Source organism: Elephantulus edwardii, unplaced genomic scaffold, assembly GCF_000299155.1.
Source record: "Elephantulus edwardii isolate Elephantulus edwardi_28Jun2011 unplaced genomic scaffold, EleEdw1.0 scaffold00371, whole genome shotgun sequence".
Lineage (NCBI taxonomy): Eukaryota > Metazoa > Chordata > Mammalia > Macroscelidea > Macroscelididae > Elephantulus > Elephantulus edwardii.
In genome coordinates, this window is record NW_006400121.1 from 1306892 (window position 1) to 1332809 (window position 25918).

General features: G+C 40.0%; 1 protein-coding gene across 1 annotated transcript; it reads right to left on the bottom strand.

The window, feature by feature from the left end:
• Positions 1-1395: 1395 nt before the first annotated feature.
• MFAP3L (microfibrillar-associated protein 3-like) lies at positions 1396-25918 on the bottom strand. Its single transcript, XM_006902133.1, has 2 exons — positions 25512-25918; positions 1396-2343 (listed from the first exon to the last, which is right to left on the bottom strand). The coding sequence occupies exons 1-2, from the start codon at positions 25804-25806 to the stop codon at positions 1397-1399; spliced, it is 1242 nt and encodes a 413-aa protein (XP_006902195.1). The 5' UTR covers positions 25807-25918; the 3' UTR covers position 1396.

The window sequence follows — 25918 nt, forward strand, 5'->3', positions numbered from 1 at the left end:
CTGCTCACCTATCCTGTCCTCTCTTACAGATGAGGAAACTGAGACCCAGAGTTACCCTCAGCCAGGCAGCTGCTTATTGGCACAGTCGGTTAAGGATTTAAGCCTTTCCATGAGTGGTTTTGTCATCTTTCTACAAAACCATTCTGCCTTGATATAATGACTTTCCTATCGGGCTGGATAATAATTCAATAATTTTGGTATGAAACTTGATGGCTGCTTATGCCATCACTCTAATCCTTCACTCTCTGATCTTCATGGACCTAGTCAGCCTCATAGTTCACAGAAAGTGGGCCTGTTATTCAACTTCAAAGACCCTTTTATCTTCTTTTCAAATCAACGTATGAGTCCCTCAACGGCACATGGTCCCAACAAGCCCTTCTGGGAAGCCAATATGCTACAGCTTACAGGAACTCAAACTCCTCTGGCTTTGGAAGCAAATTTTCCAGGTAAATAAAGAATCAATCATCTTTGTTTAGAGGATGATGTTCCTTAAATGTAAACAGCAGTCCTCATGGTTTATATAGGTATACAACCTCTTTCACAATTCACTTCTACACCTTGGCTTAGCTCACCAAAAGGCTCCCAGAACTGGACAAGTAAACACGTTTTTATTTGGCTATTTAAAGTGCTATTTCCTAGGGGGAGGGGATTTTTTTTTTCTCAGTTTCAAAATAGCAGCTTCATTGGAAACATAAACACAAAAAGCAATGTATGAAAATAGGCCTGGGAAACAAAATAAGAAAAAAAAATAATAAAGTCTAGTGAGTGACTATGTTGGATCATTACAAATAACTTGTTGCTTTCAGCCCTGGCACTGGGTGACTGAAAGCAAAGTCTATGAGGTAAATGTTTTAGGGCAAAATAAGGACAAAATTGACTAAGCAAGAAAGAGCAATTAATATTAATATAATAACAACTACTCCAGTATGAAAGGACCTTGAAAGTAATTAAAATTGAGAAGAAAGTGCAACAAACCCATGAACGTGCATTTGCTAACGCAGGAGACTTAATGCTTTTAAAAGGAAAAGCAATGTAGTGTGCACTGGACAGAACTCTTGGACTCAGAACATCTTACAGCAGTGTACTCTTTGCCAAAAAAAAGGGCATTGCCAATTAAGGAATCTGGCAGAAACTAGCCTCTAAGATCGTTGCATGAACACACACCTTCTGTCGGCATGACCGATCGTGTACCCTGGTGTTTCTCATCTCCTTCACTAACTGGGGAAATTCCAGTCATATAAACGGCACACAGGTGTTCTCCCTTTTCACACAGCATCACTCCTATCTACGGGATGAGCGTCTCCTGGTAAGGCTTAGCGGCAAGTGCGAACTACATCTGTTATTACAAGGAGCAGCCCCTGATTTTCTTGATATGCATAGCTTTTCAGAGTTGAGATTAGACATGGCTTTCATAAATAACGCAGATGTTTTTGTCTTGCGCCACCGGTGGCTCTGCAGCTTCTGGGTGAGCCAGGGGCAGCGCTTTATCTGACGCCTCCACAGGTGTCGGTTCTTCAGAAGTTAGCTCCGTGGAGGTGATGTCTGTGGAAGGTTCTGCAGTTTCTGGGGAATGTTCGGCTGACGGTTCAGTCTCCTCTTCATCTTTGACTTCAATCTGCCCACCCTCTTGGTCTTCCATGTGATCTTTTTTGGACTGGGGGTGGACAGACACCTTGATGGCAATCTGCTGAGGTTGTTCGTGCAGGGATGAGGCATCCGAGTCGGTGGTGGGCGAGTCGGTGGTGGGCGAGTCGCTTTGCTTCAGAGAGTTGGGGATTGTATAAACCTCATGCCTGTCTGGGGCCTCCTGGCCTTCCGGGGTATGCCTCACAAAGTTCTGTCCCTGTTCCTCCAGCCCAACCACTTCCATGATTTCCTCCATAATCGTCCTGCAGTTCATAATGAGAGGAGGCAGAGGCACACTCCTGGCCAGCTCTTCAATATAGCGGGCGAATTCCATGGTTTTGAACTGAGTGACTTTGGCAAGTTCTAATGTTTTGGCTGAGGTGATGATGGGGATCCTCTTGGCGATCTCGAACGCCTTTTGCAGCTTCTCTGCACCTTCTGTCCTAAAGAACTCGTTGATGGCTTTCTCGGTCTTTTTTAGGTGGCTGCTCATCATGCACAGGCGGGTAATGTTGAGGACCATGACGATGGTAAAGGCCACAAGGCAGACGACCATGTAGTAGACACCCATGTCTCCCGAGGTGAAGATGACTCTCAGGGTCACTGTGTTGTTCACAGTGCCATAGATGTTAGAAGCGACGCACGTGTATTTACCTCGGTCTGAAAAAGACACCTTGGTGATGTTCAGTAACCCACTGTCATCCATCTGCCATTTTCCTGTTAAAGGGAGAGCAGAGAATTAAACCAACGTCACCAAGTTAGTGCAATTTACTGTTTAGTCCCAACACCGTCTACGACTGCCACACCACTGTGAATAACAATGCACAGTTCACTTAACGTGAGCCAGACCATCTCTAAGAGCTTTACGCATATGGACTCATTACATCATCATGACAATTCTGTGTGTACGTATGAATACCAGCTCCACTGCACATAAGGGAGAAACTGAGGCACAATAGGTTAGACAACTTCCCCAATGTCACCAGTGTGGAAATAGTAGGCAAACTCAAGCTTGACAATCTGTATTCTTTTTTTTTTTTTAATTCTATATAATATGTATTCTAAATTTGTTCTGTGAAGATTAGTAGCAGACAAGTTAAAAGAAGTGTTGAGTCGGCTCTCTGCTCCTCGTCGATCCAGATTGCCCTCTCTTCTTGTGCAGCCTCAGCCATATCCCTGAGACATGATGGTGAAGGTCTGAGCAAACGGATTTGGCCACATTGGGTGCCTGGTCACCATGGCTGCTTTTAACTCTGGCAAAGTGGATGTTGTCGACAGTCTGTATTCTTAAACTATTACATATACTTTGCCTTTGGTTGGGTTCAAATGTTTAATCACTTATACCGCTCAGACACTGCCCACATCCTAGTCCCCTGGGTTTTTGGGGTTTTTTTTAAACACTGTGCATGTTGGAGGAAGCTTTGGGAGTGTATTCTGTAGGGGTTTGAGCTGGTAAACCAAAGGCCATGCCTCCGTGGTGGTTCAAATTCACCAGGGGCTCCTCTGGAAGAAGATGGACAATCTCCTCCAGTGTGATTTATAGCCCTGGAAAGCCAATGCAGGGTTAGTTATGAGTTGGCTCTGAATCTACAGCAATGAGGGATTGTGCTTCTGAAGTCAACCTTAACTGCAGCACCTGATACTCTACTCATGAGGAGGACTCCACTGTGAATATATGTTCACCAAGGCGAAAAAAGTTTAAAGCCTTTCCAAATAGAAATTATTTCAGAATTAACTTAAAATCTGAAGTCCATCATTAAACTCTAGTTGTTTATCTGGCTTCCTCATATTTGAGAGAGAAGTTATCCTTGAATGACCTCAGTTAATGAAAACATAACTTACCATCATTAATGTTGAGAATCTAGGATGAATTATCTGTATTCCTTAAAGCTGTAGTTTAACAAAGAGGGCTCTGGTGGTAGTTTGTAGTGAGTTGAGCTGGTAATCCAAAGGCCATACCTCTTTGGCAGTTCAAATCCACCAGGAGCTCTACAGCAGGAAAATGGCCACTCTCCTCCAGTGTGATTTACAGCCTTGGGAATCCAATGGGAGGTTGGCTATGGTTCAGTTCTGACTCCTTATCAATGAGTGATTACATAAGTGAACAATGTTTGGAGAACGGGTATAAATGATCATCAACTTATTTTAACTTTGTGAAAAGCCTGCAGACCAATCAAGTTGAAAATAAGCCAGACCTAAAAGAGAATGCACTCTGAAAAAATGCCATTTGTCTCTTTTCCTCTCCCTGGATGGCCAGCTTGGATCAAGCAAGCTTGGGTCCAGATTGGACCTTGGGAAAGAGGATCTGAATGTGGGCAAGGTGTTCATTTTGGATGAATTTTTAGTCTGCCCACAGATCGGAGGATCTTTATGAAATGAGATACTAGGTTTAGCTTTGGGTCTTGGACTCAAGCCTTTCTAAAATCCTATTACCACCCAAGTTTGTCCTCTGGAGAAGGAAAACTCGGGTCAGGCCTCCTGGGGTTTCTACAGTGAAGGCAGATAATTCTTCACAAAAGGCCCCCAGTTCTTCAACTCAACTGGAGAAATTTCTCTTGACAGGGCAATTTAGCATGGAGATCCTTTGTAGCCATGGGAGCACTGGTGGCCTACAGGTAAGAAGCTGCACTGCAATCCCAGAGGCAGGTTCTTCAAGTCGACCAGCTCCTCTGCAGGAGTGAAATGGACAATCTCTCCCTTGTGATTCACACTGCATCTGAAAACCCGCTGGAGGGGGAGCAACTTGATGGTACACGACCACCAACACCTTGTAAACATTTAATACTGAATTGTGTTTTTACTCATTCTGACAGTAGTTTTTAGTCCAATATTTCCTGAAAGTATCCTACTCTTTAGGTTTGTTTTGTTTTGAGGTCTCACGAACACACTCTAGTGACCAGGTCTCTGTTGGGGCCTCCTTCACCTCCAGTGAGGTGGTACCTTCTGGGGAACTAGGCTCCCTTCCATCTGTGGTTAAGTCTGGTGGGATTTCTCTCCATTAACACGGCCACCTTCCTTTGCTTCTGAAAGAACATGTGTGAGGAGTAGTTCCAGGTGTCCCTAAGAAACCCTTTCTAACAAGTTAGCCAGTGTGTTTCCCCTAAGAGTAAAAAACACTGGTTCCAAAAATTGAGTAAATGTTCAACCTTCTGTGAATGTGTATATACTGACAAACCTGGCAAGAGGCTGTGAAATTTTCTCTTGCTTAGACAGGGCATGGGCTAACCCCCCATTCCTCTAATTCCCTGAATATGAAATTGTGTTACTTCAGCTGCAGATTTATCTGAATACACAATGACCTGAGCCAGGGAAATTACTTTGTCAGTATATTTTCTTATAATTTATATGTTTCATAAATGGAAACCACAGTTTTTTATATATGAACAGTATTGGACTTCAGGGAATTAGACTATACTTGTAGTTTCTCATATTTTTCTTGTATCTCTTGTTGGAAAATATAGTTAAGAAATACGGTTAGAGATGGGTAAGGGTGGAAGATAGATAGGCTCAATTTATTCACCCCTCACCAGTGCCTTTTGTGGAAAAAATATATATTATGCAAGGGCTTGGTTTTAGAAGACAAGTAGAAACAAAAGCTAAACAAAGGGTATCCTTATACCCTATGCTTATATAATAATTTTAGTAATAATTTTATTCTAATTGGAATAGAAAAAGAAAATGCAATTACAATAATTGTAATATCCTGATGCTTTACCGAATGTTTAAAGATATATCTAAGCTAGAACTTCATAGTTTTTTTCAGGTATCCTTTAAAATTGTCTATGGTGGTGGTTGGTGAGAATTATCAAGTGAGAACCACCCCATAGATGACCCTCCAGTGGGTTTTCAGAGGCAGTAAATTGCACGGGAGGAGATTTCCCATTTTATTCTGCAGAGCAGCTGGTGGAATTAAACTGTGTGCCTCTGGATTGGCAGCACAACCCCGTATGTTTATCTGTTCTGGAATCAAGCAGGTCAATTGAGCTAAAAATGTAGCCACTTCAGAAGTTTCCTGTCACACTGTCAAAAAGGGTACACTTTGGAAGAGGCTCATCTGATTAAGGTGACACTTGTGACTCATGTAAGGAAAACTGGGAGATGTTTGACAAATTAATTCTTATTTAGAAGCCTATTTCCTTAACTCTGGACAGTGTCTCTTTAGATTAATTCCCTCTACATACATTATCCAAAAGTTAATTTTATTTATTCTTAGAGTTCAAAGCCCAGCCTATGAAACGATTACTTTTAACTACGGTAGTTCTTGCTAATTGCTGTTGAGTCAATCCCAACTCACAGCAACCCCACACGTGCAGAGCAGAATTGTCCTGTAGGGTTTCAAAGCTGTAACCTTTTGGAAGTAGTTATCCAGAGCTTTCTTTCAAGTGGTTTCTGGGTGGGTTTGAACTGCCAGTCTTTCAGTCAGCACTTCAGCACTAAATCAACTGTGCTAATCAGAGACTCCATTACTATAACATGCAACAAATATGAATATATGCCATGATTTTCTGATCCTAAGGCAAATAATTACTTAGGGCGTGCAATGCCCCAGTTAGATGACTAAGACCATATCCCTCTCTGCCAGCAATATCCTTTGTGCTAATTCAGGACAAGGACAATGAGACACCTTTTTATTCTTTAGTCCCTTACTAGAAACAAACATTATAATTACTCTATAGGTTAAGGCAATATGAGGGAACTCTTGGGGTATAGTCCATAGCAAGTTGCTATGTTAACTCAAACACTGTGCATCTCTGACACTTTAAAACCATGAAAGAAAATGGGTGTTTTTCTCCCATTGCAGTTAGAGCCTTGGAAAACATAATTGAAGGTGGCAATGAATTGGAACTGACTTAATGGTAGGGTTTTTTTTAATTTAATTTCATTTCATGGCAGTTTAAATTTGAAGGTAAAATGAATGCCATGTATCATGTAGGCCTCTTCTTAAGGTTTGAGATGTAAACTGGATTTAGCATTCTACTATCAAACAACAAAGCAAGTCTGTGGAGACAAATAGACACAATCAAACTCTATAAAGCTGGAGAAGCTGAGATTTTGCCTTCAGAGGTTGTTTGTCTGTATCTCTTCTTTAGTAAAAATATTCAATCCCTGCAGAGTGGATTATATTTGGGGGTAGGGGGTGGGGTTTGGGGAGGTGCGGGGGGGGGGGAGATTGTGTACCAATGAGTGAGTTTTTCTTTTGCTTTTCAAGGAGAGGAGCAAATGTGGGGGGGGGGGGAGGGGTTTGTGCGGGGAGAAGGGTGCAACAATGAATGAATGGAATCCCAAAATCTCTGTAGATGTTCATTGAAATGAAAAATAAACAACCGAAATTAAAAAAAAAATATTCAATCCTTTCTAGAAATCACAACTCCAAATATTTTTTTGTTCAGCTTCAACATGGCCACAAAACATCAAAACAAAAATCTGAGTGTTCTACTCTTGTGTGCAGCCCTGGGAACTGTGAAGATGGCACATGAGTCAGCTTGGGGTCCTCCTATACTAGCTTTCGTCTAGGGCCCAGAGGAAGCCCCCTGTGCCCCAGGCAGCAGCGGCAGCTGCAGAGCACTCTGTGTGAGCTGCTCACCTCCATCTATAAACACCTCATTCCACACCTAGTTCGGGAAAGGCCCTGAATATAACCATCAGGAAAAAACACCCATGGTGATGTCAGAGGCAAGCTTTATGGGAACACCAACACAGTAGGTACACTATAAGTATGCAGGCTTTCTGCCTCTCTGTTTTGCAAGTGACTGAGAATATTACAGTTACGAACTAGATTTTCTTTGGGCTGCATCACTTCAGCACAAATAAAAACCCAAAATGTCAGCAGCTGATGGCAATGGCTTGTGAGGAAATAAAAAGAGGGGAACGTGTTGATTTAACCACTTTTCCCCCAATATAACGCAAGAGATCATGTATCAAATATTCCCCTAGTACTCCTCAAACTAGTCCTCACTTCTTGGGCCTTGTTCAGACTACAGGCCCCAGCCCCAAACCCCTCCTCCTGCTCCCCTCTTCTACCTCCACCTGTCTGGTAAGTTGGGGCACAATTGAAGGCTTTAGGCTACAACACTGACATGTGCAATCTGAGATGGGCTGTAATTTCAACTGGAGACTCGCAATGGCCTAAAAATCAGCCAGAAGCTTCCCCAAGAAACCCCAGACACAATGATCACACACACACACAAGCCCCCACATGGGATCTGGAACACTGTGGTGACAATCTCTCCTCTGCCAGGAAAAACGCTAACAGATGTAATTTCTTAGCTCTACCGCAGTCTATGTGCTATATACTGTACAACAAAGCTGGCATTTTTAGAAGGGCAGTGATCTTTTTTTATCTTGTTCATTCAGTCAACAAAGCCTACTGAACAAATTGGCTTTGTTCCAGACCTCATACTAGACTACAAGAATACAAAGATGAGTGAGACATGATCTCTGACGGCAGAAAAAGTTCTAAAGAGAAAAAGTGATTCCAACAGAGGATGATGGTAACATGGGGTTGGATGTGATCAGACAGGATACAACAGTGGGGTCTGGAGGGGCGAGTGAAGAGGATTGCTTAGAGATGAAGGCTGTAAAAGCTAGGGTAGCTTTAGCTTTGGCAGTAGATAAAGAATAAGAGTAAAGAGAAAGGCATTTTTAAGGTCAGAAAGAGAAGGAAGGAAGGAAGGGCACATATGAGCTTAAGTCTACACCCTATGTAGAGTCAAGAAGGCCTCAGATGGAATCAGAGCTTGAGAGGAATTTAGGGTCGGGTAGCAAGAAGGCCCCAAATATTCAAGAGCTTCACATTGTTCATGTGGGTGAATGGAAACCTCTGCTGCTTTAGAACCTCATATACGACTTTTGTTTTGACAGACTTAACCACGTTTCATTTCATTTCAGAGGTGCCAGGCTCTCTCTTGCCTCAAGACTTTCCCACACATCTCCTCTCTGCCTGCCCACAAGAAGTTCTACCCTCTGCACATCCCAAGTCCCCATTCAACACATTCTTAGCTTAATAAACACAGCACTCATTTATTTTACTTCACTCCTTGAGAAATTCTTCTCTGACCCGAAACTAGGTCAGTGGAGAACAACAAAGTCCAGAAGGAGACGCAGGTAAACATGAAAATTTTAAAAAGAAGGACACAAGGTTTTCAGAACAATTTTCTCCCCAGTGACTTATTTCTAGAGTTTTCACCCCTTCCAGCCATCTGTGGAATAAGCCATAACCTCAGTGCCACACAAGAAAGGTGGTGACCTGGAATCAATGTGCTCACTGTGTTGGCAGGGTATATGGAAGCCAAATTGCTTAAGATGTGTAACTTTCTAATGGTCATTTCAGGAGAGCCGTGCCAGGCAAACCGGTTAGCAGTTGGAGAGGTGGATCAACAATATCATAATGTTATAAGTAAATCTGTAAACAATAAGAAATGCTATGGTCTTTTGAGACTCAAATATAGATCATATCTACTCTACTACTCACACAAGTAGCATCTGAAAAAATTATTGCTATGCAGAAATGAATAACATCAATACATTCTGGAACTGAATAACTACAGGAAAATGTGAGCAAAACCTACAAAGATACAGGAATTACATTTTGTCTCTAAACAGTCTGTCTACTGAAATCTAGATATTTTCCTGAGTATTGCAGAGCATTTAAGGATTAACATTATACTCAATTAGTAAACTATTATAATTTCTCTCAATTATAATAGATTTTTCCCCTTAGAAATATCTTTCTGTGAATGTATGTTTGTAAATAAAGTGAGAGTTTATCTTTAACCCCAAAGAGCATAAGAAAAAATGAAACACCATTCACAACTCTGGCCTTATTATCTTTGGGCTCTTAATCCTACCCACCATGCTTTCCATTGAGAGTTCACACTACAAATTAAGAAAAATTTTTCTGGTGGTTAAGAATTTTAGTAAATGCTCATGCAAATGTAAATGAAATACAACATTCGCTTGAAGGAGCTTAACACTGAGCAGGCACTCTTTAAGAAGAACAAAATGTGCATGTTTTTCTCTATAAATGTGATGCATAATTTTTAATATGTGAAATATAGGCAACTGAAAGGATCCATGCCTTTTCACAAACCATAATTAAAAAACAAATCTAGCATTGCACAGCTGCACCTGTTACAGGGTTTCTGTACCAGATGACAGCTCTTTGAAGCCACTCAAGAAGCCAGGTTATAAACACCACAGGCTGTAAGGGCAAGAGCTCTGGTGCCACATTCCGCCCCCTCCCTGCTCCGCTCATTCCCATCCTCCCAGGACATACCTTCCCTGAGTACTGGGGCTGCTCTAAGCTATTTCCTACATCATGCGCATAAGCTATTTCCTACATCATGCGCAGCAAAGCTGGCCTGGGATTATACAGGTTTAGTTCAGCTTTCAGATCAGGAAGAGAGGCGGGAGGACTTTGCTGTTCAGATTCTGCAGTTGTGCTCTGCTTGAAGGTATAAATAGTAACTGAGGAGAATATACAGTTGGTTTCCTAGCAAAAAAAGAAACATTTGACCCTTTATGCTGCTAACTTTTTATTAGCTGTGCTTCACGGTGGTTCGAATCCACCAGTGGTTCCGAGGGCGGTATCTCCTTCAAGCTATTTATAGCTTCAGAAATCCAATAGAGGGTCATCTATGACTTGACAACAATGAGTAATAAGCAGGAATGAACCACTTTAAAAAAAATTACCAAGCATCTAATCCTATGCTGCCTATTAATTTCAACGGTCTAGCAACAGTCTTTTCTGCATATTGCTAGAGATGTTTTACAAAACCAGGAACATTCTACACTCAATACACAGAAATAAATTCCACTTAAGAATTCTTAGCTCTCTTTCTCTGCTGAGATGGACCTGGAAAGAGTCTCTCCATTGTTAGGATTGATGCTGTCTGACTTCACACTCCATATGTGGAGTGTAGCATATTAAAGAAGCAGATAGGTGCACAATACTATGGCTTAAATCTGCATAGGATACATTAAACCACTTTCAGAGGAAAAAAAATATATAGGTTTAACAATAGACTAACAATGTACTCAGGAATAATTATCCAGTTAGCTGAGGCCTGCTCCTTTGGGTTAGAACAATATATCTTGGCTGTGGCTCTACTACAGTTATGGCCTGCATAATCCATTGTTGTAGGAGGCTGTCCTGTGCACTGCAAGATGTTTAGAAGCATCACCAGCTTCTATGCACTAGACACCAGTAACAGACACCATCTCCCCACAGGTAGTTGTTGTTGTTATGAGCTATTGAGTCAGAACCAATTTTCAGTTGATCATCCAAGGGTTTTTTGAGGCTGTAAGTCACATGGGAAGAGACAGCCCATCTTTGGGCTGAAGAAACCACTGGTGGATGCGAACAGCCTACCTTTGGGTTGGCAGCACAACTCCTTCAACTCCTTTCCTTGAAACCACCCAAAAGACATTTGGGCTTTGCTAGATGTTTCTTGGTTCTGGCTGAAAACTACTGAGTTAGGAAGTAAAGGCTATTTGGTTGTGTATGTTGTTGTTCTTAGGCGACATCAAGTCATTGTGACTCATTGTGACCCTATGAAAAATAGATCTGGACCCTGTTCTATCCTGTGCCATCTTTATCATCTCTGATAAACTGGAACCCATTGTTACAGTCACTGTGTCAATCCATCAGACTGAAAGTCTTCCTCCTTTTATCTGACTGTCCACCTATGTAAGCATGACGTCTTCTTCCAAGAACTAGCCCCTCCTGAGAACAAGCCCAAGACAAAGTTTCACCACAACTGCCTCTAAAGACACTCTGGTTTCAAGTCATCCAAGACAAGCTTGTTTCTCTCCTCTATTCTCATCTTTCTTCACTGTCCAATTTTCAGATGCACAGGGAGTCAATGAAAAGCTTATGTCTTGGATCCTGTGCACCTACCTTTGTCTTTAAATTGACATCCACACTCTCTAGCACTTTGGAGAGGTCCTTGGCTGATTTTTCCCATACAACAACTTTTGATTTCTTGATAGTTGTTACCTTGAGTGTTCATGTGGATCCATGTAAAAGAAAATCCTTTACAACTTCAATATTTCTTCTATCACATTATTGTCTATTGGTCCAGCAGTGAGGATTTTTGTTTTTGATGTTCAGATGTAATTTGCAGTGAAGGCTGTAGTCTTTGATCTTTGGAGAAAGAGTTACAAGACTTCTTCACTTTTAACAAACAGAGTTGTGTCATCTGCATAACCCAAGTTGCTAATGAAACTTCCTCCATTTTTAATGCCATGTTCTTCTTCATAGAGCCAGCTTTTCACTCAGCATACGGACTGTGCATAGAGATTTTGTAAATTCTACATACACTCCTTTTCTCAGAAGTAAAAGTTTACTAGACATCAATGGAACTTTGCAAACAAAAGTAATAAGCTGAGAAAGTGGATGCTGCTGACTGTACAGATGATTTAAAACTATATATATAGATATATAGATATATATCTCCCTCTTTTAAGTATATATGTAATTTTTTTTCATTATTGTCAAGTCAGAACAGATTTATAGCTGACCCTACAGCGAGATTTCTGAGGCTGTAAACTGCACAGAAGGACAATGTCCATCTTTTTTCCTGAAGAGCTACTTGCAGATTCAAACCATCAGAGTTGTGGTGCCACCTCTGAGTTAGCAGTGCAACTCCTTATGGACTATGAACTATCATAATTTAATGGACTATGAACTATCATAATTTAATAGAAATTACATCACTTATATTGGTATGTATCGTTAAGTTGCCTGTGACCCTTAGCGACCCTATGTACAACAGCCCTAATCCCTGCTCTATCCCTTGCCAATCTTGTCTCTGACACGCCTACTCTCATTACCCCAGTCAATGAATCAATCTATCTCATTGAGGGTCTTCCTCTCTTGTGCGACCCCACCACCTTCCCAAGAATGACGTCCCTCTCCAAGTACTGTTCTCTCCTTGTAACATGTCCAAAATATGTCAGATGAAGCTTCAGAATCCTTGCCTCCAAGGAGCAGTCTGGTCTCATCCTCTCTAGAGATTGATCTCCAGGGTAAACCTCATTTTTCTCCTAGCCATCCATGGTATATTCAATACTCTTCTCCAGCACCACAGCTCAAAGGCATCAATTCACCTTCTATCATCCCTAGTCATTGCCCAGCTTTCTGATGCATAGTAATTAACTGCAAAGACTATGGCCTGTATCAGGTGCACCTTAGTCTCCAAACTGATATTGCTGCTCATCAGTATTTTGGAGATGTGTCTGATAGCAGACTTTCTCAATACAACTTGTCTTTTAATTTCCTGGCTGCTGGTATCAAGAGTGTTGCTATGGAGCTGAGCAAACTAAAGCTGTTAGCAATCTCAATCTCTTCACCATCTATCATGATGCTGCCAATCAGCCCAGTGGTGAGAATCTTTGCTTGATGTTGAGCTTCAATCTATATTAAAGGCTGTAGTCCTTGACCTTCTGCAGCAAGCACTTCAGGTCCTCCTCACTTTCAACAAGCAGGGTTGTGTCATCGGCACAACACAGAGTCTTCCTCCAATACTGATGCTACATTTCTCCTCATAGAGCACAGCCTCCCGACATACAACAGAGCACACTTAGACTAGCAGATATGGCAACTGAGGCTGAACCCTCAAGTAGGGAAACTCAAAGGAGGAGGAACAGGTATAAGCAGACACTAGTGATTGAAACATGGAATGTGAGAACCAAGATGTAGAAAAATTGGATATTGTTAAGAAAGAAATGGGACCCATAAATATTGACATACTAGGTATTGGTGAAATGAGATGGACTGGCATAGGAAGCAGATGATGATATGATCTACTATGCTGGAGATAAAAAATTGAAAAAAAATGGGGTTGCTTTCATAGTTAAAAGAGTAATTTCTAGATCTGTATTGAAATACAATATTGTGAGTGACAGGATAATATCCGTATACATACAAGGGAGTCCAGTGAATAGCATTATCATTCAAATATATGTACCAACAACTAGAGCCAAAGAGGAGAAAATAGAATTTATACCAACTTTTGCAGCCCAAGACTGACCATGTAATCAAGATGCAGATAATGGGTGACTAGAAAGCAAAAGTTGGGAACAGAGAAGAAGGATCAGTAGTTGGAAACCATGGACTTGGTGACAGAAAGGAAGCTGGAGATACAATAATAGAATTTTGCACAATCAATGATTTATTCATTATAAATAATTTTATAAGAAACATAAATGCAGGATATACACATTGATTTCACCTGATGATATGCACAAGAATCAGACTGATTAATTCTGTGGAAAGAATTGCAGAAGAAGCTGAATATTAGCTGTGAAAACTAGGCCAGGTGCTGACTGTAGAAAAGACCACCAACTGTTCATATACAAGTTCAAACTGAAGCTGAGGGAAATTAAATCAAATCTATGAGAACCAAAACTTGACCTTGAGTCTATCCCACCTGAATTTCAAAACCATCACAGGGATAGGTTTGAGGCCTTGAACACTAATAAGTGAAGACAAGATGAGCTGTGGGAAAATATAAAGAGTTTCATCTAGGAAGAATACAGAGGGGTCATTAAAAAGACAAGAGAAAGAAAAAACCAAGATGGATGTCAGAGAGACTGAATATTGCACTAGAGTGCTGAGAAGACAAAGCAGAGGGAAGAAATCAAGAAATTCAGGAACTAAACAGAAAATTTCAAAGGGCAGCATTGGAAGACAAAGTAAAGTATAATAATGAAATGTGCAAAGAGCTGGAGTCAGAAAATCAAAGGGACCAAACTCACTCAGCATTTCTTAAACTTAAGGAACTGAAAAAACAAATTCAAAACTCAAGTTGCAATACTTAATGATGCTTTGAGAAGAATATGAAATGATCCAGGAAGCATTAAAATAAGATGGAAAGATTATATAGAGTCATTGTACCAAAAGGAATTGGTGGACACAGAAGAATTTCATGAAACAACATATGAATAAGAGCCTGTGGTGGTGAAGGAAGAAGTTCAAGCTGTTCTGAAAGAATCGGCAAAAAACAAGGCCCCAGGAATTGATGGCTTACCAATTGACATATTTCAAATAACAGACGCTGTCTTGGATCTGCTCACCAAGTTGTGCCAAGAAATCTGGAGGACAACCACCTGGCCAACTGACTGGAAGAGATTTATATCTGTTTCCATTCCAAAGAAAGGTGACCCAGCAGAGTGCAGAAATTATTGAACAGTATCATTAATATCGCATGCAAGCAAGATTCGGCTGAAAATTGTCCAAAAACTACTAGAACAGCCAGGGATGTGTTCTATCTCTCTCTATATATCTCATTTATATATTATATAATAAATGTTGATTATTCTCTAACAGATAATATATAATGTAATATAAATATATATATATTTGTTGTTAGGCACCCTCAAGTTGAGTACAACCCATAACGACTGTATAAACAGCAGATCAGAACCCTGCCCTATCCTGTGCCATCCTCACACTTTCTGACACACTACAGCCCACTGCTCCAGCCACTGTGTCAATCCACCTGGTTAATAGTCTTCCTCTCCTTTGTGGATTCTTGAGTTTCTGAGCATCATGTCCCTATCTAAGGAACAGCTACAACATGCCTGAAAGATGGGACATGAAGTTTTAACATCTTTGCCTTCAAAGGCAACTCTGGCTGCACTTTCTCCAAGACTTATTTGTTCATTCTTTTGGCAGACCATTGTATGTTCTGTATTCTTTCCAACACCCTAATAAATCATATATAATGTAATGTAAATATATATATACATATATTTCTAGATATAGATCTTTAAATAGCATATAATAAATGCAATGAGTTTGGTTTTGGCTTTATATATATATTGTTTTTAGGTGCTACTGAGTAGACTCTGAGTCATAGTGACCCTGCATGTATTTATAATTTGATGTCCTACGATTAGTGGCAGTTTGGCTAAGTCAACAGTGTCTCAAATGTTTGATATGCTATATAACTGCATGATTTCAGACATTGACAGAGCCTCCTTCATTCAGTTTCTTCACTCCTATGTCCCTTGGGTTCTGTGGTTCACTGGAAGGTCTCACAGAGACTCAGACCTGTCAGGGGAATGACTCACGTGACTACAGATATGCAGGCTACTATTTCAGTGCCTAGTGAGTGGTGATGCTGTGTTCCAGTGTCCCAGGATAGAGGGTACCCCAGTGAGAGAGCTAGCCCTGAGCTTCCATGAGCTTATATAAGCCTCTAGCAAGGTGGGGCCTGTATTCCACCCTGATCTTATCTCTTTAATACAAAAAGTAGCACAAAATAAACAATTAATCAATGACTAGGAAAGATATTTTGAACAATAAAGCTTTAATGTGTGAACAATGGATGACTACCCACTGTTTATATATACACGCTGCCATTTAGTGAAGTCCAACTCATAGTAACTTTCCATTGGGTTTCCAGGGATATAAAGCTTTATGGGAAGAGGCCATCAATCTTTCTCACTCAGAGAAGTTGTGTGAATACATACTGAATAATTTAAAAGTTGAGAAATTGAGATAAAGGGTAAGAAATTTCTGTTTCTTGTACAAAACACATTTTGTTTTACAAGGGTTTAATTCTTCAAATCTATGATTGTTAGGCTATATATAGCACAATACTAACTTTAACAACAGTAATAGCGGCCCCCCTTAGATGTTGGTTATGTCCCAAGTACAATTATGTTGTAATGTTATTGTTGGGTATGACTCAAGGTGACCCTTTCTGATACTGTGCCATGTTCACAATCTCTAACATACTTGAGACCAGGGCAATAGTGACTGTGTTGTTAATTCATCTGGCTGAGGGTCTTATTCTCTTTATCCTTCCTTCCACATTTTCAAGCAGGACGGCCTTCTCCAAGAAAGCGCCTCTCCTAGCAACGTGCCCAAATAATGGGAGATATAAAGCTTTATCACCTTGGCCTCTAAAAAGCATGCTGATTCTTCTCTAAGACTTATCTGTTTGTTTTTTTTTTTTATCAGTCCATGGGATATTCAGTACTCTTCCCCAACACCTTACAACTCAAAGGCATCCATTCTGTCATCTTTATTCACTGCCAGCCCCAATTCTATGCTAAGTACTTCATATATAATATTTTATCTACCACTCACAACCCATCTGATATTAAAAAAGGATAATCCCCAATTTATAGGCGAGAAAACCATGGCTCATAAAAGTTAAGGTGCTTTCTTCAAAGACTAGAGTGAGATTCCTTAGCAATTCTGATAATATATTTAAAATGACATAAACTGTATTTAATTTTTTTATGAGCTTGTTTTTAATCTCAAATATTTAAAGCACTAAAAGCTTTATTTATAATGCTTTTATAGGTTAATACACTGATCTTAGCAGTAAAGAATTAGCCACATTTAATGCTGTGCAAATTGAACTCCTTATGTATGACCTATTAGGCATGGAGATGATACATTACAGTTTTAGAAGTTGGCTGTCACCCTTGTGGTTGTCCCTGACAGACTAAACAAAGGGCATTATACAGTTTAGTCAAAGGATTCAGTAAATTTATATTACTTACAAACCATTGCAAACTAAGTAAAAAACTGAGAGCAACAAACTACAGTAGCAGCTGTATGACAATCTGAATTATTTGTCATTCACTCAGTCTATCTCTGGTGACAGAAGCATGGAAAACTAGAATCCACCTAACAATTCAAAACCTAACTTATAAAAATGCCAAGATTAAACTTCAGTTAGCCAGAAGTGTTTCCAGGAGCCCATAACAAAGGACTTTCTTAAAATGTTTACTTGCCATCTGATAAATGTGCATTCAAATGCATATTTGAAATGCACTAATGTGCATTCAAATGATTTGAAGTCAGAATGTTGTTGTTGATTGCCTTTGAGTCAAGCATGACTCATAGCAACCCTATGAACAAAAGGCCTGAAGCCTTTCTATAATTATTGTCATTTCTCAAAGTTCATAGAGTTTCCAGAGGCATGTTGTTTAGGAAGTGGATGCCACTTCTGCTTAAGAAGCCATTAAAAAACACATGCTGGGAAATTAGCAACTGGAATAATTAAGACTGTCTCATAATACAGAATACTTTTTAGCAACTATATACACTTCTACTCACCTCTAACAAAAGAAAAAACCAAAAAAAAGAAATTTTATAGCCATATGTGGTCTGTGATGTTGTCTGGATTCTTGGGTTCTCTCTGTGAGACACTTGGGGGATATTTCAAATATGGCCTTTGATGAACTACTGGGGGAAGGGACAAAGTCTTCCTCTAGAACAGCGGGCACATTAGCCTTTCTTGGGCCTGTGGAATTGAAGAGACAAGCAAGAGAGCAAAGCAAACCAGCAGCTGCCACTTCTGCCAATGACAGGAAGTAGCCCCATTCTTTCTAGGACCAGCAGGGCTGGCATGAAAATAGCTATCTCACTTTTTCAGCCTAAACAAGAAATGAACTTCTTCCTTTCCAAGCTAATCACAAAACCAAGGAAAGTAGTATGAGCTCAGAGCAACTCAAATGACTCTAAGAGTGTTTTGGGGTGTATGTGACTGGCAACGTGTACACACACACACACACACACACACACACACACAGAGAACATTTTTGGATATATATGGCTGGTAACATATATACATACACATACATAAACACACCCACACCCCTCCAGCCTTCCCTCACTCCCTCCGTCTCTCTTCCACCCCCCGCCCAAATCCAAACCTTAACTTTGCTGTTGATGGTTACAGAGCTGTTCCATTTAGCAATTCCCCCCCCATCCTCCTAGTCTAGATTAGATGTTCCTCAACATTATTTACCTGCTTATTGTTATAAATTGTTTCCTTTGCTACTGGATTTTAAGCAGAGATTCTTCCTATTGGTCTTTGTATCCACCAACAATCTCCTTATGACCTATCTCAAGCAGTTACAAAGAAATGGATAGATAGGAAAATATCTGGGCTAACATAATCAAGAAACATTTAATGAGCACCTACTAGGGAACTCTGGTGGCCTAATCCATAGGGAGGTGCACTAGTAACCCAAAGGCGGAACCCGTCTGATTCAACTCTACCAGCAGCTCCTCAGCAGAAAGATGGGCAGTCTCCTCCTGTGCTATTTACAGCCTCGGAAAACCCAACTGAGGGTCAGCTATGGTGACTCAGTTACAACTTACTGGCATCAAGAGAAAAACAGACAGACACACTGTCTATGTCATACTGTTCTAGCACTGGAGAAATGGCAGCGAATATGAAAAACATTCTCTCTGTCCTTAAAGTCTAGTGCAGGCATTATACACTCTGTGATTACACAGGTATTAAAGAAGGCAGGCATTAAACAATCTGTGACTACACAAGTATTCAATTTTGTGCTAAATGCTCAGTGTGAGCAGGCACTGTAGTTAACCATCCTATCAAGAGCGGATGCGGTCACCCAGGCTTCTCCCAGGAAGGCGAGGTTATGGCAAAACCTGAAGGATAAGCAGATGCTAGGTCAGGCACGTTGTACTTAGTTGCAGCTGAGTCAATCCCAACTCATGATGACAGAGTAGAACTGGTCAGTAGGCTTTTTATGGCTGAGATCTGTTGGAAGCATCTGTCTTTTGAATTGCCTCAGAGTCATTGCCCCAGGGTCATTTCAAATCTCCAACTCAGCTACTCAAGTACTTAACCATTTGTATACTCAGGGACCTAATACCAACTTGACCACCCTCCGGTTGTGTATTATCAGCTCAACTCACTGGCCTTCTTCTGTAGACATGAAAATGAATAATAACGCTAGTGGTATAGGGTGCTGAGTTCATCAGTCTCTTCACAAGAGAAAGATGAGGAAGCTCTTCTCTAAAGACTGATAGCCTGGGAAATCCTAAGATGGGTCACCCTGTCAGAATCAAACCAGCAACTTTAGGTTTGGCTTGGGGTTTTTTTTTAACCAGTATTTTTACAATAAGGACTAGAAATATAAGTTGGTACTACCAGGGCTTAAGAAATGGCAGTGGTTTTTACTAAAAATTTTATTACTGTTGTTTACTCTTAAAAGTAGTCCCAGTGCCTTTTATAAGAGATTTTCTTTTCCTTCCCTATGTTTAATTAAAACTTCTAGCCTATATTTCAGAAAACTGAAATTTATGTCCACTGTTATACTCTGAGTAGTTTCCTATTAGAAATGAAATAGAATAGACTCTGGGCTCTCCAAAAGGCCATTGTGGGAATAAGATCACCATTTTTGCTATTTTTCCCGTCTTGCTTGGGTATTAGCTACAATGCTTTGTACAATATTCTATGCTAATTATCTTCTGAAATTACTACTATTATGTTGAGATGGAACATCAAGTACTAGTATCATGAATCATTTTTAAAATATAAAGTACATCTTTCTTCTGAGATTTTAAATATCTAACTGATTCATCAGCCAGCTGCTGGCTATAAATGTAGTGCTAAGCTCTAAGGGACAGTTCTCTGTGCCAAAAGTTTTTGATTGACTACCATATTACTTAACTATTGATATACAGATGAAGAGGGCAAGGTCCAGAATGGTACTTGCCAAGATTGAGTCTATGGTTACAATACCCTTTTTAACTAAGAAAGTACAATACTTAAATGTAAAATAATTTACAGCTTTAGATACCAAATAGAGGGTTGCTCACTATGGGTCCAATCCAACTTAACAGCAGTGAGATGAGTCTTGGAAAGACCATCAAATTGAAAATGCGGGCAAATTTACGGCCTGATTTATGGCATTAATATTATATCAAACATAACTGAAAAGTCACAAATAGAAGATAAATTAGATGAATGGGATGTCCTAAAACTTAAAACATATACACATCAAAATATCTCCCCAGAAAAGTAAACAAAAAAAAAAGCCAAAATAAACCTCTCACCCCAAAACCTAAACAAACCTATAGAAGGATTGATATGTAATCCATATTGAATGCTGTAGTCTTTGATATGGATTACATCTCAACATCAAAAAAACAAAAATCTTCACCACTGGACCTACAGACAACATCATGATAGTTGCAGAAAAGACTGAAGTTGTCAAAGGATTTAACAATAAATACTTGGGGTAACAACAATCAGGAAATCAAAAGATATGCTGCACTGGGAAAATCTGTAAAGGACGTCTCTAAACTGCTCAAGAGTAAGGATGTCAGTTTAAAGATTAAGGTGTACTCAATCCAAATCATGGTCTTTCAATTACTTCCTATACATCTTAAGGTTGGGCAGTGAATGAGGTTGACAGAACAAGAATCAGTGCCTTTGAATTATGGTGTTGGAGACTGAACTACCAAAAGAACAAACAAGTCATTCTTGGAAGAAGTACAATCAGGGTGCACCTTAGAGGCAATGATAATAAAACTTCATCTCACATACAGTGGGTACATTTTCAGGAAGTGACAAACCCTGCGGAAGAGACCATATGCTGGGAAAGGTATAGGGTCAGAGAAACAGAGGAAGCCCTTTAACAAGATGGACTGACACAATGACTGTAACAATGAACTCAAGCTTATAAGAGAGTGTGAAGTTGATGAAGGTTAAAGTTCAGATCTGTTGTTCACAGAGTTACTATGAATTGTCGTCATGTTAATAGGATCTAACAACAACACAGACAGATATGTCATAACCACATTTTTATCTGACAAGGGACTAAACTGTAAATTGTATAGAAAATGCAACATTATAGCAACAGAAAGACAAACAATCCAATCTAAAAATGGGCAAAAGACATCACTTCTAAAGAATATTCAGGTGGCTAACAAATCTGTGAAGAGATGCTTTTGATTGTTAACCATTACCTACTGCCATGGTCATCTTCAATTCACAAAGAGAAATGATCAAAATAACAATAAGATATCATAGGATTTATGTAATAATAGTCTAGATCAAAAGAACAGAAAACAGCACATGATGGCATGGCAGTAGGGAGATTGGAATGCTTCTGGCAAGATTTTAAAAAGGTACAACTATTAAAGAAAGTGGTATGGTGTTAGAAATAAAGCTATAAGATCCAGCAATCCCCTTATTAGGTGTATACTGTAGTGAAAAAAAGAGCCAAATAGATATATGCACATCCATATTCATCACAGTATTATTGACAAAAGCAAAACAATGGAAACAACCCAAGTGCTCATTAACAGATGAATGTATAAACAAACTAAGATGCATACACACAGCAGAAGATTACACCATGTTAAAGAATAACATTGGATTTGCAAAATACCTCACAACATGGGTGAATATGGAAGGTATTATCTGAGTGAAATAAGTTAGTCACAAAAGGACAAGTATTGTATAAGATGATTATTACTATAAAATGTATTTTTAAAAAAAGTGCACAGGAAGAAATCCCCTTTAGTGGGAGCAAGGGAAAATCACCAACCAGATAGTAGATGTACTAACTTGGGGAGGGGAAAGGTAATACACAGAAAGTGGGAGGCACAGCACAAAACGATCAAAGGAAAAGACGACACTGAGAAGCTGGCGAGAGTAATAAAGTCAGTAAGTACCATCATATACCGAATGTTTTGGTGATAGGAATGTTGTTGTTATGTGCCACCGAGTTGCCTGCGACTCATAGAGACTCTATGCACAACAGCCCTAAACCCCACTCTATCCTGTACCAACCTATTGTCTATAGTCACTGAATCAATCCATCTTTTATTAAGGGTCTTCCTCTCTTGCACTGTTCTGCCACCCTCCTAAGCATGATGTCCCTCTTCAAGGACTGGTCCCTCCTTGCAACATTTCCAAAGTAGGTCAGATGAAGACTCAGAATCTTTACCTCCAAGGAGCAGCCTGACTTCACTCTCTCCAGGACAAACTTGTTTGTTCTCTTAGCAGTCCATGGTATATTCAACACTTTTTTCCAGCACCACAGCTCAAAGATATCAATTCTTCTGTCATCACTAGTCATGTCAAACTTTCAAATGTAAGACTATGGCTTGGATCAAGCACACCTTGGTCTCCAGGCTGACACTGTTGCTCTTCGTTATTCTGAAGAGGTCCTTGACAGCAGACTTTCTCAATACAATCCATCTTTTAATTTCCTGGCTGCTGGTAGCAAAAGTGTTGATTGTGGAGCCAATATAGCATATATTAATTTATGAGTGGATACATAAATACTTACATAAGCAGAAAAGGTTCAGGATGGATTATGGGAATACATTCATGAACACATCCTTGGCAGAGGACATACAGATATATATCTGTATGTGTTGGAAATGTATCCAGGTATACAGCAGATGGCATATGTAGGGCAAAGTTATGTAAATTTCTTGGCCATAACAAAACACTAGGCTTGAGGGCTTAAGACATCTTAGGACAGAGTTTCAAGGACACGTAGGTCAATTGGCATTACAGTCTATAATGACAATGTTCTAAATTCTACTCTGATGAGTAGCTATTAGGATCTTAAAAAGTTGTGAGCAGCGACTTAAGATACAACTGTTGACTCTTCCCATCCAAAACAATTGAGAATGAACAAAAGCAAACACTCAGTAACCAATTAGTCTTAGGAACTGATGGACTACATGAACCACAGCCTCTGTAAGCCTGAGACCAGAGGAATGGGATGGTGTCCAGTTACTACTACTGACTGCCCTGGTCAGGATTATAAAAGAAGGTCCTGGAAGGAGTGTGAGAAAATACAGGACAAAATTACAAGTCTGAAAAAAAGAACACAACCTAACAAACAAAACCCCCCAAACTTTCTGGTCTATACACAGTGACAGAACCTTAAATTAAAGATCACGTTTACAAGCTTGGAACTGCACCTATTAGCAGAGATGACTGTTCAAACAGAGACAGGCCTAGGAAGTGAATAATAACATCACGAGGAACATACTCCTCAGACAGAATAAGTGACCATATAAGTCTGTATAAGAGCAAAAGAGCCAAAGGTAGGAAGGAAAAGAAAAGATGGCCAATTGATATGGAGAATCCAGGCCAGGAGTGGAAAGAATGCTGTTACACTGAGGGGCTTACGACTGATATCACAAACCAAAATGTGTCTAAATTGTTGAGTGGGAAAAAAATTTGTTCTGTAAACTTTTACTACAATAAAATGTAAAAGAAAAAAAAAGACAGTACAATTATCTCTTTGAAGCAGTAAATTACTAATTTGGGACAGTAGTCAAAATGCTGTGACTCAGAAATTCAGGCCCCAGCATGCTATTCTAATTTTCTTACTAAGACTTGAGGGCCCAGGGTCCTAGCTCTGTTTTTTATAATATCAGGGATAACCTTGGCTTGAAGGTCTTTGTAAAAATAGATTCAGACCTGGAGTCCATGTTGCCCTCACTTCAGCTGCCCGGACATCAGTCAAGCCCTGCAGGAAGACCTGGGGAAGCTCAGGGGCCTCAGTGTATATATGCGTTGTCATGGTTACTGAACACCCTTTACAAGTGTGATGTCACTTCCTGACTTGGCACTGGGGAGGTAAGAGCTGTATAAATGGAAATCAATTGTGGGTTAGGAGTGGTGTGACTTTATTCTTTGTTTGTTGATCTTTTGTTGTAAAAATTCTAGTCAAGCAGAAACCTGGGAAAATTCAGTAAAGGAGGAATTTGGACTACCTTGTCTCCTAATCTAAAAATTCTACCTTCCTGGATTTGTACTTGGTGGGAAAAGAATTCCACTCTACGGCATTAATCTGTACACAATGCATAATATGTGTTTTGACTATACGGAAGAAGTAGCATCTTTACACTTGACAGCCAAGTCATGCAAGTGATAGCACACAATTAAAGGAGTTTAAGATGTGTTATCAGCGTCAACCACAAGGAGCACAGCTATGTGCCTGAGTGTGTAATTGCAAGAAAACCCCACTCACTAAGCTCCTGAGGAGAGAGGAGGCATTAACTTCTATTTCTTTTCAGAGCAATTAAGATAAAATGAGGAAAAGAGAAGGGAAATGTAAGCCTTCTTAGAGCAGAAACTCTTCTGGGGACGATTCATGGCTGAAAGGTCATGGAATGAGGAGAACAACATGAATGGAAGGGTGGCAGAAATGAATATTCTGCTACCTCAGAATCATGGTCTTTTTAAACCCCCCAACTCTAACTCTCTAACTCACCACACATTAAATGCTTAGGAAAATACATTAACTCCTTCAGGCAATCAGACCAGACTTGGGTTTCCAGACAATTACTTCTCATATCTAAAACAAGAAATGTGTTCAGTGGCAGGAGACTTACTCGAAACGACCCAATCCTCTCTCCAGCTGGTTTCTTTTCTGAAGTAAGCTAGGTGCCCGGTAAGATGATTGATATTTTTTGGCCAGGTCATGACTGGTTAAAACCAGAACCTCATCCATTAAAAACCAAGCCTTCTTCTTTGTCACGTTACTTCCTGGCATGGATCCTTGCCCCCTTCTACACCACAGATGTCTGGAACATTCAAGACTCCAGGACAGAACCACCTTGAGCTAGTGTTAGTGGCTGAGAAGTTTCACAGAGGCTTCTTTAAAGAAGCATGGCATTTAAATCCACAGACAAGGAATTGAAGTAGTATTAAACTGATACAACTGCTATACTGTTTATTCAAGCCATTTCCATTAAGTAAGACAAAACTCCTTTATAACTGGGAAATATACTTAATGGAAATTCATTTTACATGTGTCCCTATACTGTTTCAAATGCGCATTATAAAATTCCAAGAGACCTTTTAAAAGAATTTAATGTCTGATCTTTCTAAGCCCAAGAAATGGGAGGGAAAAAAATTAGTTATATTAATAACTGTCTTGGGTCCTTAAGGAAAAACAGGGTGTTGTTTTTTTTTTTTTTTTGCCTTAGGAAACCAGTTTGAAAAAGAGATCTTTAAAACGGACATGCATAAGAACCCCTCACATTAACGGTGCTGCGTTAAAGGAGCTGGCTTCACAGTCCATACTGAATATATGATGTCATTTGGCAAAACTTTAAATCTTACCTATTCCTCTGTCCTTGCCATCCTCTTCTCTCAGCAGCTTGCCAATGGAATTATACCACTTGAACTGTGGGTCAGGGATGCCATAAACGCTACAATTAATCAAGGCACTGTTCCCTTCCTTGACTATGATATGGTCCGTTGTGGCAAGGATTACGGGCACAGATCCCAAGACCATTTCAGTGTCATTTAAAGGGCTGTTGGTCACATTCTTAGCAGTTGCTAGAGTGAATACTAGGATTAAAAAGGGCACAGAAGGTAAAAAGCACAGAGTCAGATGGTTCTTCAATTGATCCATCTTCTTTGCTTTCTCTGTAAGGCAATAGAGAGATGGTCTGCCAGTGGAAATCTTCTCTTAAACAACACACTGCTCAGAGCAGGCCATGGGACAAGCCTGTCCTGGATCCATA